Source organism: Vespa mandarinia, chromosome 1, assembly GCF_050613455.1.
Source record: "Vespa mandarinia isolate Hongniang chromosome 1, ASM5061345v1, whole genome shotgun sequence".
In the NCBI taxonomy this organism is placed as follows: domain Eukaryota; kingdom Metazoa; phylum Arthropoda; class Insecta; order Hymenoptera; family Vespidae; genus Vespa; species Vespa mandarinia.
In genome coordinates, this window is record NC_140810.1 from 6,152,501 (window position 1) to 6,172,045 (window position 19,545).

At 33.0% G+C, this 19,545-nt stretch overlaps 1 protein-coding gene across 1 annotated transcript in view; it reads left to right on the forward strand.

Annotated features, from left to right (window-relative positions):
* Positions 1-19,545, forward strand: part of N (neurogenic locus Notch protein) — a 190,834-nt gene that overhangs the window by 83,769 nt on the left and 87,520 nt on the right. The window contains exons 3-4 of the mRNA XM_035878483.2: positions 6,286-6,557; positions 8,573-8,768. Of these exons, the coding sequence (XP_035734376.1) occupies positions 6,286-6,557; positions 8,573-8,768 (468 nt within the window). The remainder of the gene's footprint in view (positions 1-6,285; positions 6,558-8,572; positions 8,769-19,545) is intronic.

Consider the following 19,545-nt stretch of genomic DNA (forward strand, 5'->3'; position numbering starts at 1 on the left):
AATCATGTTCACCTACTTAACCGTTGGAGAATTGACTTTTATTGGTAGTGAGGAAGCGGCCGAAGGGTGGGGAGAGGAAGGAGGTGCGGCGCCTCGTAAGAAAAGGGACGAGTATGTAAGATACATACACTCTTTTAAGGTGCCTTGGAAAAAGCATCTGTGCTCTGGCATTCCGTGTCGCAAAAAGTCATTTCCCTTTTTGGTGATGAAGGTGGAAACGTAATGTTAACTGAAATGGCACCAATAATCTCGCAACTTTTATATCTTCCTCTATCTCTTTCTCTCTCTCTCTCTCTCTCTCTCTCTCTCTCTCTCTCTCTCTCTCTCTCTTTCTTTTTCCTTTTCTTTTTATTTTTCTTCGAGCTTCTTACCTTTCTTGGTTGTGGTGCAAATAATCGAGAGAGATACGAAAGAATTCGCCGTAGGCGAATACGTATTACCAAATTCATGATATCTACGTAGGTATCTAAATTAATGATCATATTTTTTCTTATTTCTTTTTTATTTTTTTTTTATTTTTTTATTTTTTTTTTTTTTTCTAAAAATGATCACGATATAAACGATAATTTTAATTTTCGTTCTCGATACGTTCGACCAACATCTCTTCTATGGCTAAGTTTTAATTTTTTACTTTAAGCGTACGATAATTAAATTTTGTATATAGATCATCGATATCGATACTGGCCATTTATTTACGAAAATATTTATCAACGTAATACTGTTAGAAAAGTCTCGAAAAAAGTTTCCGGTCTTATATTCACAAAGGTTTTTTTTTTTTTTTTTTTTTTTTTAATTTGAAATCTTGAATAATTAACTAATTAAATGTAATTATAATTTCAAGTCGCCATCCTAAGTCGAATACTATGAGAAATATTATTCTTCTTTGTTTTTTTTTCTTTTTTCTTTTTTTTTTTTTTTTATGAATACGCACTCACGTCATCTCTGTTGGCCAATTAAGTGGGCAAAGATCGGTAATTCGCGTCGTCGACATACCGCGCGAATTGCAATTTTAGATGCTCGTTTAGATAGCAGACAAGCAAAATCGCATGGTCGTTCGTCATGTCTCGCAGGAGAGAGAAAGAAGAGAGAAGAACTCGCGCGTCTCGAATTTACGAGGCAATTTCGGCGAACGATCCGTTAATTTCCGGCTGATAAGAGGCGCGATAAATTCGCGGAAATCTCGATTATCGATCTTCCTCGCAATTCTTTTGCGAATTCTCCACGATCGAGTCTTATTAATTTGCCACGAAAGGCGACGGCTTTCCCACACCCTTCTCCCCTCAACCCTATCTTCTGCCATTTTTTATTCTCGTCACTTCGAATAAATGTTTTTTTCTTTTTTGTTTTTTTTTGTTTTTTGTTTTTTTTTTTTTTTTTATGAAATAATCATAAATTCCGTAAAATAATTTATTTAACGGCGATGAAACGTTCAGTGTGACGAAATAATCGATGTTTCTCTATCTTAAAATCAATCTCTCCTTTAGTATTCATACAACGTGAAGGAAATATTATCTAATAAGTATATTTCTCTATTGATAGAATTTATTTAACATGATAATTAGATTATTTAACGCAGCTTAGTTTGTTCATGGGATATTTTCTTTGTTATGTTCAACTTTAACGTTTCCATAAAATATTTTCTTAAAATCGATTCTTTTGTAGAATCAGCTGGTAAAAGTACGATTAACAGTAGGATAGAAAGAGTATATGTTTGCCTTATTATTTAGAATTCTTAGCACCTTTTCGTCTTTCAACAGGCTTTTTTTTTCCTTTCTTTTTCATTTTTTTTCTTTTTTTTTTTTTCTTTTTTTGTCTTTTTTTTTTTCTTTCCTTTTGCTTTGAATTGATTATTAAATCCTATAGGGATTTAATAAAACGTTTGATTAAACGTACGTTATCGTACGTAATCGGTCGACGTTCCTATCGTTTACTTTGATAATCTTGATCTAAGGAATTATCATCCAATCAACGTAGAGAGAGAAAGAGAGAGAGAGAGAGAGGGAGAGAGAGATAGAGAGAGAGATTCACCGGACGATTAAGTCGAACAATAACTTCAATCCTTTCGAAGCACGTATACTATAAATGTATAAATGTTTCTTATGTTCATTCGCGGTGAGCAAAGCATACCGACTTGCGTACTACGAAGAGAAGCGTTCGCATCGAAGGGTGAATCTAATTCCGCGAAAAAAATGTGAAATGACCGACGAGATGAGCACGAGTAGTAGAGGAGAGCAGTCTCCTCTCTATTTCTATCTTCTTTCAAGTTCGTTTCAACGTCTCAGAATCGAAAGGGCAACGGCGTAGATAGCAAAGCTATCTCGAAGCGGAATTAGTTGGAGGCAATTTGCATCGAAATGCGAATTGATACGAGACTCGGTCTCATTTTCCTTTTACAAACACGCACGTACGCGTAAGTATCGATGATGATCGAATCTCTTTCTCTCTCTCTCTCCCTCTCTCTCTCTCTCTCTTTCTCTCTCTTTCTCTCTCTTTTTCTCTCTCTCTCTCTTAACCCCCTTTTGTTTTAAGATCGAGATCTCTGATTTATAACCAATTGATGTGACTCGTTAGAATCATCGAGATGAACTGTTATATTTTTTTCTTTTTTTTTTCCCTTTTCTTTCCCTCCAGCCGTCTCCCTCATCCTCTCCCCCTCCCCCCTCCTCAAAACGATCTCTATATCAGTGTTCGTGAGTTCGTTCTAGCTTGTGTTGTATCGAGAATAAAAAAAAAGAAAAAAAAAAAAGAAAAAAACAGAAAAGAAATCAAACAACAAAAATCATTGCACAAGAATGACGTTGTTTGTTGTAGATCCTCGAAGCTCGCTAAACTTGACTTAACGCATAAGGGAAATATTTACTAGTGGAGGTCGATAAATCGCTTACTCCCCTCATCTCCTCTTCTCTCTCTTCCCCCCCCCCCCCCGTTCCTCCAACCACTCTAGCATCGTTTTCTAGTTTCCCTTGTGAGAGTCACTCTCGGAGTCGTGCGTGCTCTCCGGCCCTGACCGGTAGTCAAGAAGAAACTTGCTGCCGGCGAGTAATGGCCGTGGAATCGTTGCTTCCGTTTATAGAGATACCGGCTGCAGCTTTCTTTCTAAACGTGCGCCCGCGAGAGACCAACACACTTACACTTATTTATATATGACGTATAAAAGTTTTAGATATATTAAAGACTTTTAAAAGAATTTATCAAATTTTAATCAGTCCGAAAGAAGGAAGAAGAAAAAGAAATGGAAAAAAAGGAAGAAGAAAAATGTTTTGATGTTTCAACGAAAAAGAAAAGGAAGAAAAGAAAAAAAAAAAAAAAAAAGAAAAAATCGTTCTATTTTTCATTTTCCTATTGGATAAATTCATACGATTTATATTTACGATTTATATAAGTGCAAATTATTTTTTATTTAAATCGAAAGTAGCAGCAAATGAGGATAAATTGGATGAAATTTTATGAAAGATCATTGAACATTTGTATCATTTCTTTCCTTTCTTCTATTTTTGTCCTTTTTTTCTCTTTTTTTTTTTTTTCTTTTTTATTTCCTCAATAACAAACCACCTTTACGCTCTCATCAATGATTTCGATTCGAACGAAAAATATTATAAATTGATTAATTAAAACGGAACATACGCTCTCTTTACGTTTTCCATTCTATCGCATACAATACAAATATGGAGAAAATGTAAAGAAGAAGGTTGGCAGGGAGTAAAGAAGCGTCGAGTGGAGGTTGAGAAGATGAAGGGGCGAGGAGTAGGGTGAAAGAGGGGTTGTTGAAAAAGATCAAAGGGTGGGGAGAAAACACGAGCGAACTACTGGCAGCTGCAGCCATGGACAATAAGCACGTCGATACGTTCCTGTCTCTTCCTTCTTTTCCCTTGGTACGTGCACGTTCCACGCCCCCTCCCTCTCCTCCCTTTATCCTCTCTTTCTCTCTCTTTTCCCCTCTTACCGATCCCTTCTCTTCATCCACGACTACCACACGCGAGTTATCTTCTTCTCTTGGTTACCTTGTCCCTTTTTTATTCCCGAAGGAGTATCGATGCGTTAGAACCTTAAGCGGACATCCGCGACTCGATCCTCTCGAAGAAAGGCGGGGATGGTTGGTTGGCGGGGGAAGGGGAAAAGATCCAAGATATTCTTTCTTCCTATTTCTTTAATTATCTCCTGATCCAACAATGTTTTCTAATATTTCCTTTTTCTTTCCTTTAATCAGATATACATTTATTTATGATGCCGCTAATTTTTGATTTACGAATTATATTCAAACTCGAAGTCCATAATTCATCGTGTACATTATTGTTATTCATATATATATATATATATATATATATATATATATATATATATATATATGTGTGTGTGTGTGTATGTATCTTTTGTTTATTTATCGAATACATAATTCATTGTACGTATAATATGTATTTAAATACATTTTTCGTTTCGATAATAATACGGAAATTTTTGTATTTTGATTTGGTTTTTGTACGAGGGAATTTTTGTAAGCTCCATGATGTTGAATGTATAAAAGAGTTTTAGAAAAGTCTTTAGAACTGAGTTCGTTCGAGAAAAGGTACATACAGGTTACTATTAAAGGGAGGACTTGTCCCTAGTTTCTTCTTCGCCACAGTCTTGTCTAGCGAAAGCGAGAGAGAGAGAGAGAGAGAGAAAGAGAGAGAGAGAAAGAGAGAGAGATCGGTCGAGTGTACAATACGAGTCTCGACTTCCGATCATTAGGAGCCGTTAGAATGAAGCTCCTCCTCTTTATACAGACTCGATGGGACGCCTAGTTACGATTCCTTTTTCGAGCAAATCCAGGTATCAACCTGTTCGTTAGAACGGTGCACCCAACCGCACCTTTCTAAGTTCGATAACTCGTATATACAACGTCGTTCAAGCTTTCGCAGAATTGAAATCCCTTTAGTGGAAATATAATAATGTAGATTAACTATCGTGGAGAATGTACTATGATTAGAAATAAAACAAAAAATAAATAAATAAATAAATAAAAAATAAAAAGGATTAATCATATGGATTATAGTCATGGCAGATGGATGATTAATTAACGAAAATGATAATCGTAATAAAATTTTTATTATGATAATCTTGAAACGCGATAATTTATATATACAGGTATAAGGAACTAACGTATTAGTTTATTAACTATATAAGATAAAGTGCTAAACGCATTTTCTACGCGGAGCTACACGCATGGTAATTACCATCGAGCGCGAACAAACTCGACGAGAACCAAGATTAGCCATTATCGATAAACTTAATTAACACCTAAGATATATTGTAGATGACAACGAACAGAAAACAAAAATTATTTGCTTGATAGAATTTGTTATTTATCCGGAAAGGGATAATTATAAAAAAAATAATTATAATCGATGATAAAGCGAACTAGATGGAAAGAGAGAAAAAAGGAAAGAATATATATATATATATATATATATATATATATATATTCATTAAAGGATATACATATTATATATATATATAAAAGAAAAAAGGAAAGGATCTGTGTAATTTTAAAATATATGTTCAATTGAATATATGTGTGTATATATATACATTTTTTGTATGTGTGCTTATGTATATACGCATATATTCAATTGAAAGAATGAAAATTTTATGTAAGGATCAACCAACGTACAATTCAGCCACTGACAATGAGCCAACTAATAACTGTGTGCTATAATAAATAATACGTGGTAGTGACCGAACTCAAAGGACACCATACGTTTCGTGTCTTGCAATGAGACGATTTCGATCCTTCGTGGAAGACTTAACACCATGGTCGAACCCTTTTCGCAAGAAACGATTAAAATTATCTTCAAAACCGTTCAACTGGAACAGTACCGGAATACGCAGCAGAGATTGTTTCTCTCTTTCTCTTTTCTTTTTCTCTCTTTCTTCTCCTTTTTCTCTCTTTCTCTCTTTCTCTCTATCTCTCTCTCCCTCTCTTTTTCTTATTCGAATCTTCACACATTAAATTTGTCTCGAAGTATTTCTAATCTTATCGTGACCATAAAGAAATATTCCGTTTACTTTCCGTGAGATTACATTTTTTAATTTATCAATTTATCGAATTCTATGCAATCTAGACCTTGGATATGGATGCACTTCTCGTTTATCGTTATATACTTTTATTTTATATCTAAGGAAACAAAAAGTAAACAGTTATTCCAAATTATTTTATGATATATTTTATATTTATACAATTATATAATTATATATATATATATATAAATTTTAATCAATTTTAATTTCTTATCGTTGTTATTTCAGCTGCACATCAAAATACGTCGGAGAGTACTGTCAACATTTGAACCCCTGTCATACTGGACCACGTTGTCAAAACGGTGGTTCCTGTAGAGTGAGAGAGATCATAGGAGGTGGAACACCATCGTTCACGTGTTCCTGTCCTGTTGGATTTACTGCTAGTCTCTGTGAAATTCCGATTGACAATGCTTGCGATTCCTCGCCCTGTCTCAACGGTGCCACCTGTAATCTTAAATCTTTATACGAGTACGTGTGCACGTGCGCAACAGGCTATACAGGTAAGTTGATCCTAAAATATCATTTAAGAAACAAAAATTAAATGTAAAGATATATTTAAGGTCGATTAAAAACTAAAAAAACGAACACATCGAAGCGATAAACTACGACAACGTCTGACGCTATTAAGAAGAAAAAAGAAAAAGTAAATAAAAAAAAAAAGGGAGGAAAAAAAAGAAAAAGAAAAGTAATAAGAATTTGATTTAAGTACGTAAAATATATTCATATATGTACATGTATATACGAATTTTTTCTTTTTTTTTTTTTTTTAATTCACACATTAATCAGTAACATACGAATAGTCGTATTTCGAGTAGCGATGTTCAATGATATATTTGCGATTATAGAAGTTGGAGGTTGCAATGAAAACGTCGACGTTCTACTATATTATTATTATCATTATTCGTCATAAATAGAGTGGGCAGGAAGGTAAGACCGAGCAACGAGTACGGAAGACGGCGATTGCATTACGATCGTCTAAGAATGTCGGCGGCTTTATAATATATTGCGGGAAATAAAGTGAAAACTTTAACGATGATGACCGCTCGTAGAAGGCACTCGCCAACGACGCTCGTCAATCCGTACGAATCGCGGAAATAGGAGGCAATACCGTAGATAGTTTCTTATCTTTATAGGGATGTGCACGTTCACTCGAAAAATAAATCCGAGGAAGGGAGAATTCAATAAAGAGAGAGAGAGAGAAAGAGAGAGAGAGAGAGAGAGAGAGAGAGAGAACGAAGAACGATGGAAAGAGAGAAAGAAAGAGAAGTCTACGTTTGCTGGATAATTGGCCAAGTCCAAGGCAACGTTTAACTATGGCGGTACCCTTTTGAATCAGTGGTTCTCCTTTTCTAACGCCCTATGATATCGCTATCGATATCGAATTTTTCTCAAGTATCGAGATAAGATGTGATATCTGTATAAATTCGAAAAAAAAACTTTTATCTTAAAATCATTGTCGGTTAAGTGAGATTTGTTTTTCTCTTCTTTCTTTCTTTCTTTCTTTTTTCTTTTTTCTTTTTATTTTTATTATTTTTTTTTTTTTTTCTTTAATTTCTAAACTTATCGATAAACTCTGTAATGAAAAGTATGATGAATATTTTTAATATGACATAAAATTGAAGAAAGAAAAAATGATAAAAGTTTATGATAAAAGTTGTAAAATTTTCATGATTTATCGATGATACAAAATCGATTTTAAGTATTAATTTCGATATGAACAATAATATTTGAAGTGTAACTTTCTTTAAATTATTGTAAATATATTGCGAAGAAAAAAAATATAAGGAAAGAGAACCGCTATCAAACATTTAAACAGAACAAGACCGTTAATATCGAGAAAGAAAAGGGAGAATTTTAAAAAGAAAAGAAAAAGAAAGAAAGAGAGCAAGTAGCGACTCTAGTAATTAGTTCCACTAATCGGTAAACTAGAAGAAGGGATGAGACGATACCTTTCCTGCTATAGATATTTGCCCTAACAACGTTAATCGGAATGTTCAGAGATATCTCTACTTAGCGAAAGGGAATATAGAAGACTTTGCCAGCAGAATAAAATTAATTTATTCGCTCGTTGCGATTCGATAACCATATAATTTTAATCCTATACTCCTTAATATGACGTTTTACGCGTTCATCCGTTATAGGTATAGAAACGTTAATTTTCAAACATTCAATTATAATTTTGTTTATTTGAAATTATTTACGATAAGAGAAAATTGAAAAGGGATTAAGAAATTCTTTTTTTTTTTTTTTTTTTTTTTTTATCAAAAATAATTTGATTCCCATTGAATTGATATTATAAGTTTAATAATTATGAAATTTATTATAATAAATATCAATATTTTTTTTTATAAACACTATTCCTTTTACTATTTTATTTTAAATAAGTGACAATTTTATTGTAATAAATTCCTCGATTACGTGATTACATTTTTTATTATTAGTTAAAATTTCATTTTATTATGGTGACTATTAAATATTTATTAAATATTTTTTTTTTTCTTTTTTTTTTTCACAGGAGAACATTGTGAACGGGAGGATTATTGTGCTTCGTCACCCTGTCGAAACGGTGCCGAGTGTCGTTCATTGGAGGACAGTTACAAGTGCACGTGTGCATTGGGCTTCGCCGGACGCAATTGTGCCGATGACATCGATGAATGCGAGAGAAATCCGTGCAAGCACGGTACTTGCAAAAATATTCATGGATCTTACAAGTAAGTCCTAATGTAATGAACTTCATTTGTTTTAATGATATTTATTAATTAATCTTACTTTAAGCATTAGGTCGTTGAAATGATTAGCAAAGATTACTTGTACCGTTATTTGAAATTACAATTCTTTAATCAAAATATAAAATTTGCTTAATCGTTTCTAAATATATATAATCATTTATATATATATATATATATATATATATATATATATATATATGTACACACGTTTACGTATTTATTAATTTAATGTAATCGAATTCGTTTAATCAAAGCGCTTATTCGCCGTTTAATATTTAACGAGCATCCACGGGGGAGAATTACCATTCACCCGTTCATTCTATTCAATACGGGTGAAGTAATGATTGGTAACGTGAGAGAGGTCTCCAGAGTTGTTAAATAATTTATGAAGAAATATTTTATTCAATATGGCAGAATAGGAGCTTCATTTATTGATAAATTATTATTATAACTTACGATCGGACTATCACGAATCTTCGAATGTCTATAATATCATATAATATAGTAATATATTTGATATTATGAAAAATTGTCCATAAGAAGATTAAAAAGAAAAAAAGGAGAGAAAAAAAAAATGAAAAAAAAAAAAAACATAGAAAATCTATTGACATTTTCTCATATAATCAAATACAATTTCTTCTTCTTCTCCTTCCTCCTACTTCTCCTCCTCTTCCTCCTCTTCCTCTTTGCGTAACGGTGCCGTACAACGAGCAACGAACCGAGCTTTGATAATACAAAGAACGATAAAGGTCCCTATTGTCGGATCGACATAGAATAAAAAGCTGGAGCGGATGTGCACGGTCACGATCTCGGCATGTGGTTAATCGATTATGTTAGTAGATATAGAATTTACGCAGTTAAGATCTCGTTGTTAACGTGATAAAAAGAAAGAAGGGAAAATAAGAAAAGGAAGAAATGAGAAGAAAAAAGGAAAGAAGAAACAACGAAAAAAAAGAAAAAAGAATAGAAAACGAGTGAAGTGGAGCGAGATACGATAGAGATTGGTGATGATAGTTAGGTAGGGTTAAAGGAAAGGGAGAAGGAAAGAGAAGGACTTGCAGCAAGTGTCGTTCGTATTTTGCCGCGCAATTACCGATTGTACACGGACGGTGGAGCGCGGAACGCGGAACGCGGAACGCATAACGACGCGGAACAACGACGTGGAACAACGAGGACTCATCGACTCGATCCCACGGCTCATTACGGATTTACTCGTAATTCAACGTTGCGTCGTCTTTTGGACGAAAGCGTCTTTTAGTCTCCGCCCTCGAATTCTCATCTCCTATCTTATAATCCGAAAAAGAGCGGAACGATCCGCCAATATATACATACGTATATTGTATATGTATATATATATATAACTACTTACGTTCTCTTTCTTTTGAGCTTTCGAAATACATCGACGTAATAAATTTAACTATAGGGCTCAGACAATTTTTCAATTAAAATACCAAATTCTTTATTTAAATGCAAATCGTTCCGCATATTTATTACACGTTGAAACATTTTAACCAGTCTAAATATTACTCTCGTTTATATTTTAAATAACAAGTTATATTTTCCAATTTAATTACATTAATTGATTATATTTTTTTTTTAAACCCTTTGTAAATCATCAAATCGTAAAACATCGGATGTAATTGATCAATGAGCAGATATAAGTTTGACGAAAACAAACAAACATTTGACTTGATCAATTGATATTTTATTTATATTTTGCTAAGATATCAGATAAAATTAAAAATATTTGCGATGGATTTTATTTATTATTTTTTTTTTCTTTCTTTTTTTTTTTTTTTTTTCGAGAAAGATATATAGTACCATAATGATCAATTTTTACTAATTTCGAGAAGAAGATTTAAATGATTTAAGAAGAAAAGAAAAGAAAAGAGAAAAAAAAAAGAAAAAGGAAAGGAAAATAATAGAAAAAAAAGAAAAGAAGTAAGGAAAGGAAAAGAGGGCGAGGAAAGAAAAGGAAGGAAGAAGGTGCATCGCGGAAAAGAAACGAGCTCGACAAAAACTGGTTTCACCCGGGGACTCTCGATGCCGGGTGGCGAGGAGAACATAAATCCGCGCTTTGTTGAGATCGAGTCGAGATTAATCGAGGACCGAGTCGAGTTGACTGCACGAGGCCAGATAATGTCCCTTGGGCTCTACATTATATTGAATTATATCGGCTTCGATGCCGTTCGGTCAGTAACTCTGTGTCTTTCGATCTATGCTTTTCTTTTATTTTTTATTCGACAATGTTTTTATTCGAATCTTCTACCTTTAACACAGACGTAAACGATGTATAACTAAATCATGAAGCGTGCAAATTTATTTATTTTGTTAATAGGATCGTAAGAACTTTTTATTATATACATACATACATACGTACATACATACATACAAACATACATATGTATTAATTGCATTACAAGAAAAAGAAAACTAATTTAGTGGATAATTCTCTCTCTCACTCTTTCTGTCTCTCTCTCTCTCTCTCTCTCTCTCTCTCTCTCTTTTTTCTTCGTTCGTTTTATTGATTTCTTCGAAAATTTTCTTCACTTATCTATAATATAATAAACATATATGTAAAAATATTTATACAAGATATGAAACAAGATATTTACAATCGAGATATTTTATCTGATTTAACATGAAAGACGATCGATATGAACTTTTTAGATAGTACAATATTTATTTTGACAAAAAATATGAAAAAACATAAAAAAAAAAGAGAAAAAAGAAACCGTACGAGTTCATCAATAACATAGAAAAATAGAAACTTGTAAAAAATTCTTCAGAGATCATTCTTTACCGACATATATCTATATGTATATCGAACGAAATCAAGGAGTTCGAGAAGCACAAAGAATGTAGGCGTGACGCGATTAGGCGAGTTAAAAGCACCAAGAGTTCCCTCATCGCGATACCGATCGCGTCCTCGAATAGCCGTAGATTCTTGCGAGCGTGCACGGAGGAGCAATAACGCTCGATCGAGGCTAATAAAGACTTTGATGTGCCACGGCTGACCGCCGAGTCTGACCGCCAGGTGGTACAGGTAGGAGCTACTATATTATTAAATAGTTATGGTCGATCGAGGGACGAGGGCGGATCATGTATCTTGCCGAGGACAAATGCCTTATAGCGAGAAAATTTACGCGAGCTCGTGTCCTGACACGAGATAAAAATTCGTCTAACGTTTTACAAATATATTTCGTTCTATTGAATATTCGATAACATTGAATCATGATTTTCGAAGAAATGAACTTATTATAATGAATCTCATCGAAAATTCTTTCTGTTTTTTATATTATATTAATTTTGTTAATCGTACGTTTAATGGGACGATTGAAAATTCATTACGATCAATTGTTTCTATTCAATTGTTAATTATAATCGTGTTCTTATCGTTTTATAATATCATTAAAAATCATTACAACACTAGCATCAATTATTTTATTATTTTTCGTTTTGTTTTAAATCACAATATATGTGTCTATATGTATATATATATAATTTAGAGATCCAACGAATCATAAATAAATATAGTTATATATAATATATATTATATTATATTACATATTATGTACAATTTTTATGATTCGTTAGGAGTTATAGATTCACCTTCTGTTTCATCATTATTAAATATTATTTATTAAAAATGATCGTTCTTTAATGGAGCTTAACTCTCTCTTATCTTTCTTTTAATCTAAATTATAGTACGGGTCGTCAAGTCGACCTTACCAAACGAATATTTGTTGGAATTCAAGAAAATATTAAAAGCAATGTAAAGTTGTTAACCGGATCTCGGGTCGAATGTTGCACGCATAAATACTCGTTTACACTTCGTCGTGGGATATTATCTTTTCGCGTTTCATTTCTTCATTCATCTTGTCCGCTTGAAGGGGTGGTAGGTATATATCGATATGGATTCAGGGCTATAAACTGGCATGGTGGGTGAGTGAGCATGAAAGAGATAGAGAAAAAGAAAAAGGAAAGAGAAAAAGAGTGTGAGAGAAAGAGAGAGAGAGAGAGAGAGAGAGAGAGCGCACGTGTTAGGGGAAGGATGTGATTTATGAAATAATCTGCCCGAAGTGGAATTTAATTGAGCGGAGGCGAGTCAAAAGGAAAAGTAAATGGCATACCTTCTTAACCTTCTTCGATGGATCCACGATAAATGTTGATAAATGTTGATAAGGGATTATAATTTTATACCATATGATCGTTTTTAAAATTCACGAAATTTTATAATTAACGTCCGAACTTCATTAAAATTTCCATCGTTTATTATAAGAAATATTTTACAACGGGCATGTTCACCATGAAAATATTTTCGTATCGATTTATTTTATCATCTTCATCAATTCGATGTAATTATTCTAATGAAATCATTCTAGTGAAACGTTTATATGTTCATAGATACATATATTAATGCTTAAGTATAGTTGTAAAACTCAGAACGATTGTGTCATCGTTCTCACATCAAAGAATCATTGTTCACTTTATTAACATAAAGTAATGTATTTTTCTATATGTTCTAAATACCGGGTGTGGCATTGATATTATCTCGACCACCTTGAATCTTTTTTTCTTTTTTTATTAACATGTAAGAATGTATTTACGTGTACATACGTATTTATTGTTCAATTATTGTTGAAAAATTTATTGAACATAAAACGATGAATATTTTTTAATCGAATTTGCTTGACATAATAAAAAAAAAAAAAAGAATTATATACGTAATATATAAATTAATCTTCGTATATAAACTAATAATTCGATAATATCTAATAACAGAGAAAAAATATGAAATAAAACGGATATATGTATTATATATACGTGTTTACAATTTTCGAAAGAAAAAAAAAAAAAGAAAAAAGAAGATGAAATGAAAATGAAATAAGGTGGATATATATGTGTTTACAATTTCCAGGAAAAGAAAAAAAAAAAAATAAAGATAGATCAGTAAATGCGCGAAGGAAAGATTCAGTTTCAATTTGTAAAGAAATCTATGTGGTAAGGTCGAATTTGCTCGAGTTTAGGCTTCTTTTAGAGTTTCGAGGCGCAATAAAGGAGACCTAGAGCTCTCAGCAAGAGGTCAGACAGGTCGACGAGCGTCCGTGAAACCTCTGTTTCTTCGTTGTAAGGAAGGAAGGAAGGAAAGGACTCTTCACTGCTGGCGTTGCTGCTTTTGCTGATGGAAAGAAAAAATAAGGATCTCGAGCAATCCGAGGAACCTGTTTCCTCGGTAGAGAGCAACCGATAACTACGTGCTCGGCATACCGAACGCGCCATTTTCGAATTTCCTCCGAATAACGTAGCCGACGACGACGTCGTTAAGCTTGAGCACCATTAGACGACGTTACCTCGTCTTCTTTTTCATCTTCTTCTTCTTCTTCTTCTTCTTCTTCTTCTTCTTCTTCTTCTTCTTTGTGCTCTGCCAACATAGAAAAAGAATACCACTCTTCTCCTCCTTCTCTTTCTCCTTGGCACGCGTGCTCGAATACCCTTACAAATCTTTTTTTCTTCTTTTTCTTTTCTTTTCTTCTCTTTTTCTTTTTCTTTTTCTTTTTTTTCTTTTTTTTTCTTTCTTTCTTTCTTTTTCTTTTTTTTTTTCTTTTTTTTTCTTTTTTTTTTTTTCGTAGATAGCTTCAACCATTTTATTCCCGTTCTCCGAATAGCGAACCTTTCAAAGACCACGTCGTTTATATAGTTTCCTTTCCTTCTAACAAAGTTTGACGATTCAACTATGGCATTCGCGAAGTCTCTACGAGTTATATTCGTTACATCACGAGGCAACTTTCTCAATGAGAACCTGATATTTTGTTTGTAGAGCTCAAAGGTTCTTATTGTTGTTTGATATATCGGTCTTATTTCTTTTCGAAATTAACTTCGAATTGAATGGGAAGATTTGATGTTACATTCGAAATTTCGAATGAATTCAATGTTAAATATTCTTTCTTTTTTTTCTCTTTTTTTTTAGGTCAACGAGAACAAATATTACGAATAAATATTTTGTCTTTATATCTTATAAAATTAGCTCGAGGAAATCGTTTTGTTGAAAAATTTGACAAAAATTATTTCACATCGATTATTGGACAAAGAAAAATTTCATACATTTATAAGTTTATCCTTTTTCATACCTTATTTCATAATTACACCATCGAACGATAGATATCTCTTCGTAACGACACCTTTCCTTACCTCATCCATAAATCAACATGATCGAGTTCAAATAGCTTTCTAGAAGGGTGTGCAAGTGCCGTCGATTATTGGCGGCGATTATCGATACTGGATAATCGAGCTCGACCTGGTAAAACGATGGAGTATCACCGCAAGAACGAAATTAGCGCTTTAGGTGACGTAATAATTTCTGTCCCAACGATACTGCTTGTGATTATCAGAACGATTGCGCACGCGTGCACAAACTAATTCAATAAGTAATGTAGATCTATGATCTATGATCTTTCTATTTTTTTTTTCTACAAGAACGAAAGAAAGAAAAAAAATGCAAAATATAATCAGAATCTTCGATACATTTATATTCATTTAAATTTATGCTGATGATAACACTGTGCGATTAATTCTTTTTTTTTTCTTTTTCTTTGTGAAGATACTGATATGAATTACTATATCGATGATAAAATTTAAGATTAAATTAATCATACCATAATAATACAGTAGTTTAATTTAAATTTCTTTAATGTTTTCAATCAATCTATTATTCATAACATCTTAAAACATTCAAATCAATCATATAAATGTATTAATTATTACAAATTTTTCTAACGCGTACATTTAGTTTTTCAATATCGAATGCTGAACTAAACGTATGATCATTACGAACTATATAAATCTTACTATAAATTAAGACGAATAATTTATTAAATTATAAAACATTAATAGCAAATAAATTTATATCTATCGTATTGGAAATTTGTATTGAAATAAAGTCAAGTAGTATCGTTTTATATCTCTTGTAAATAATCAATATATATTTCATTTAGAAAATAATTTCTTTTAATTTCGTTAGAAACGAAGGGAATAAAAAGGAAAAGATTGAAAATTTTTTACAGAAATTAAAGGGAGAAAATAATCGGCCAGTGCATACGCGTGGAAGACTCCACACGAACTGACGTAACGATTATCGAGTCGAACCAATTCAGGCAATTACGTCGGTGGGAAAGCGGCCGGTCGGTGGTGCGTTCTCCATTAGTCGCGTTAATCCGGCGATATGCTCCTTACTTTACGCACGATGCATCCGTTTACGTCATAGACGAACGGCGGACACACAATGCTCAACGCGGAATTAATCGTGGCCTCGACGAGGGCGCGATTAATCAGACATAATTGAGGATTCTCTCGCATACCTAGAAAGAACGACTCGTTCTATTATACGATTTATAATATTTATGCGATTGCTATCGTTTTAATGCGTGAACTATTATATCTAATTACGTCAAATAAAATTTTACGATGTTGAAAACTTAAATATACAAACTGTATTACAATCGAATTAGTTTTGACGATAATGATAATTTATTGAAAAAAAAAAGATTTGTTTATTTAAATCGTATAGTTTTTTTTTCTTTCTTTTTTTTTTCTTTTTTTTTTTTTAATTTCAATATAATAAAAAAATTTTTCTTTAAATATATTATAAAGAGAAGAGAATGTATATTTTTTGTGTTATAACGATAAAAATTTATCACGTATCATATTGTAAATAAATTTTGTAAATAGAATAATATTCTTTTACGCATCTTAAGAGATTATGGTGTATTGGAAATTATTATTATTTTTTTTTTTTTTTAAAGCTTTCAATTTCCTTTGAGTTTATGCTTTTTGTATCTTACGATATGGCTTATATCGTAAAATATAAATGAAATTCAAATTTATTGATCGAAGAGACATATATATAGCACTTTCAACAACAAGTAAAATATAATAACAATATCTTGTATAATTCATAAAATTGCGTTTAATATCTATTTTTAGATGTTGAAGGAATCAAAACGTGTAACTAACATATTTATTTGCGTGTCATTAGATAATAATGACAATTATGAAAATACATAAAAAAAGAGATTCTAAATAGAGAGAAAAAGAGAAAAAGAGAGAAAGAGAGAGAGAGAAAGAGAGAAAGATCGCGAGTGATTCGCTGTATCCTGTCACGAGAATAAAAAAAAAACATACACGTATGTACATAGAAGTAGTTTCCGCTATTTGGTTTCTTTTTTTTTTTTTTCTTTTTTTTTTTTCATGACCTAGGAATCCATTTTTCTTGCGATTTCCATCGAGGTTTAGATAATTGAACCTTGTTTTACATAACGCCATCGTCCTCGCGTTGCATATTATCCTTCATATACATATTAAGAAGAACATCGAATGAAACGTATACCCTTTCAGATCCCATTAAAATTCCGATTCATGTGAGCCCGACGTAGATACTTCAGCTTGGCTTTTTTTCACCAAAATTACTTCTTCTACCATCCGAATCGTTGGCAAAAGGAAACAAAAACAAAAACAAAAACGAAAAAAAAAAAACAACACCAAAGAAACAAAAAACGAAAAGAGAAGAAAAAAAGAAAGATAACTCTACGCGTGTGTAACATCGCCGTGGATCGAGCGTCGCTTGCTCACTTCCTAAGGACGTACTTTAATGAGAAGGATCAAGATCGTGCATTCGTGGTAAGATCGAGCGAGACGGAGAAACAAAGTAGGGAGAAGAAGGTTATTAAGCGAAGGGCCGTTTAATATTCCTTTACAAGAACGTTTTCATCGCGTAATTTGATGGGCTCGTAAAGAGACGATCGAGAAGTAAGGATGAAGAAAAGGACAGAAACGCGCCGAGAGAAGCAAAGATGAAAAGGACGGGGATCTCGCGATCGCGATCATCGATCCAATCTTCGTCCTTCCTTGCTCCAATTTAACGTCAATTAAATCCCACCAAACGAATTCACTCCATAACGGCAATTTTCGGAATCGCTAATGACAAAACGGCTCCAATCTTGGATACATTCTCTACCCTGTACTGATTTTTCGATTAATCTCTCTCTCTCTCTCTCTCTCACTCTCTCTTATTTTTCTGTTTTCTCTTTTCTCGTCGTCCTTCGTCTCCTCCCAAGTATCCTACTCTTTTTCACCGACAACCCAGAAGACGCATTAAGGTCCGAGCGGTCCGAAAAAGCGACTTTTTTGTCACGATACTTCCTTCCTCTTAACTCCTCCCTACCATTCCGCCATCTTCTCTTGAAAAATGACCGCGAATCGGTCTACCCGTCCAGCACCTCCATTTCGAAACCTTCTTTATTCCGTTCCGACCACTTCTCTTGGTCAATCTCTCTCTCTCTCTTTCTCTTTCTCTTTCTCTCTCTCTCTCTATCTCTCTCTCTATCTTTCTCTTTCTCTAGTGTTTTTTCGTTGATACGACTGAAGGAAACAAAATAACAGGACGTCGAATCGAATGACGAAATTATGCTGGCCACGGAGACCCTCGCGAGTTCTCGTCTATCGAGATAAAAAAAATTCCAACTAGTCACGAAGAGAGATGCTCGGCATCTTCTCTATCTATTATACTTTCAAAAATCATTAATATAAATGTACGTATATGTATATGTATATGATATTTATGTATGTCGAGTCCTTCCGCGATTGAAATATTTATTCATTCGCTAGTTCCTTCTTATTGTTAGGCATTTCAAATAAGCGACCAACGGAGATCAAACGGAGATACCAATGATTTTAAAAACGTTGCACGTCTGGAAGTCGAAAACCAGATCTCTCGAGGGGTTCTCTCTGGTTCCTAAATCGTCCTTTGACGAATGATGTTTCTTTTTTTTTTTTTTTTTTTTTCTTATTTTTTTCTCAACGATCTAGTACACGTACACACGCGTTTCAAAATTTCTAAATAAGTCAACTCTTCTTTTTTTAGAAACTTTCCTTTCAAAATTGTACTTATTTTAGATATAATCTTAACACGCAAGGGTTAAAATACCATCGAAATGTTACACCCTTTGAAACATGTTTCTATCCTCTCCCTCACCCTCAAATTCTTATTTAGAAAATCATTGTACCCTCATGATCGATATGATGAAAAAAATTAGACATGGAGGCACACGTACATACATACACGTACATTTATATATATATATATACACATACATTTATACATATGTAGACAATTTTGACGAATTGAACCGATCAGAAATCATTGATAGTCGGTCACTCGAAGTAATGGATTATAAGAAATGGGGAGGAAAGGGGACATAGAGTCGAGAGACACTCTCGAAACCGAATATCCTTAGGGTTCGTACTTACAGGGCAATTGCACCCCATCGAGAAGGGAAATCCGAACCATCCCCCTTAACGCTTCGAAGCACAACGCGAGATATATTAACATCGAAAAGAACGCTTCCCGTGATCTAGCATTACAGAATACGGGCAAACAAGAGAAGATGAAAATTTTCAATCAATTGATCGATTGATGCAACAAGAAGTTGAACCTTTAATCGGTAAATACTTATTATTGTCGAATATTTTATACTTGATGAACACTTTTACCATATTTCTTAAAATTTGTACATACTCGTATAATATTTTTTCATCATATAAAATTAATTCATTTAATAAAAGGTCCATTGATAATGAATTCTCATGTTCAAAATTAATCTTATGGTTAAAATTAATATTATGCTCAACATTAATCTCACGCTCTGTATTTCACATCAACTTTTACGCCACTTTTCATTCTAGCATTTTAATTATCTCACGT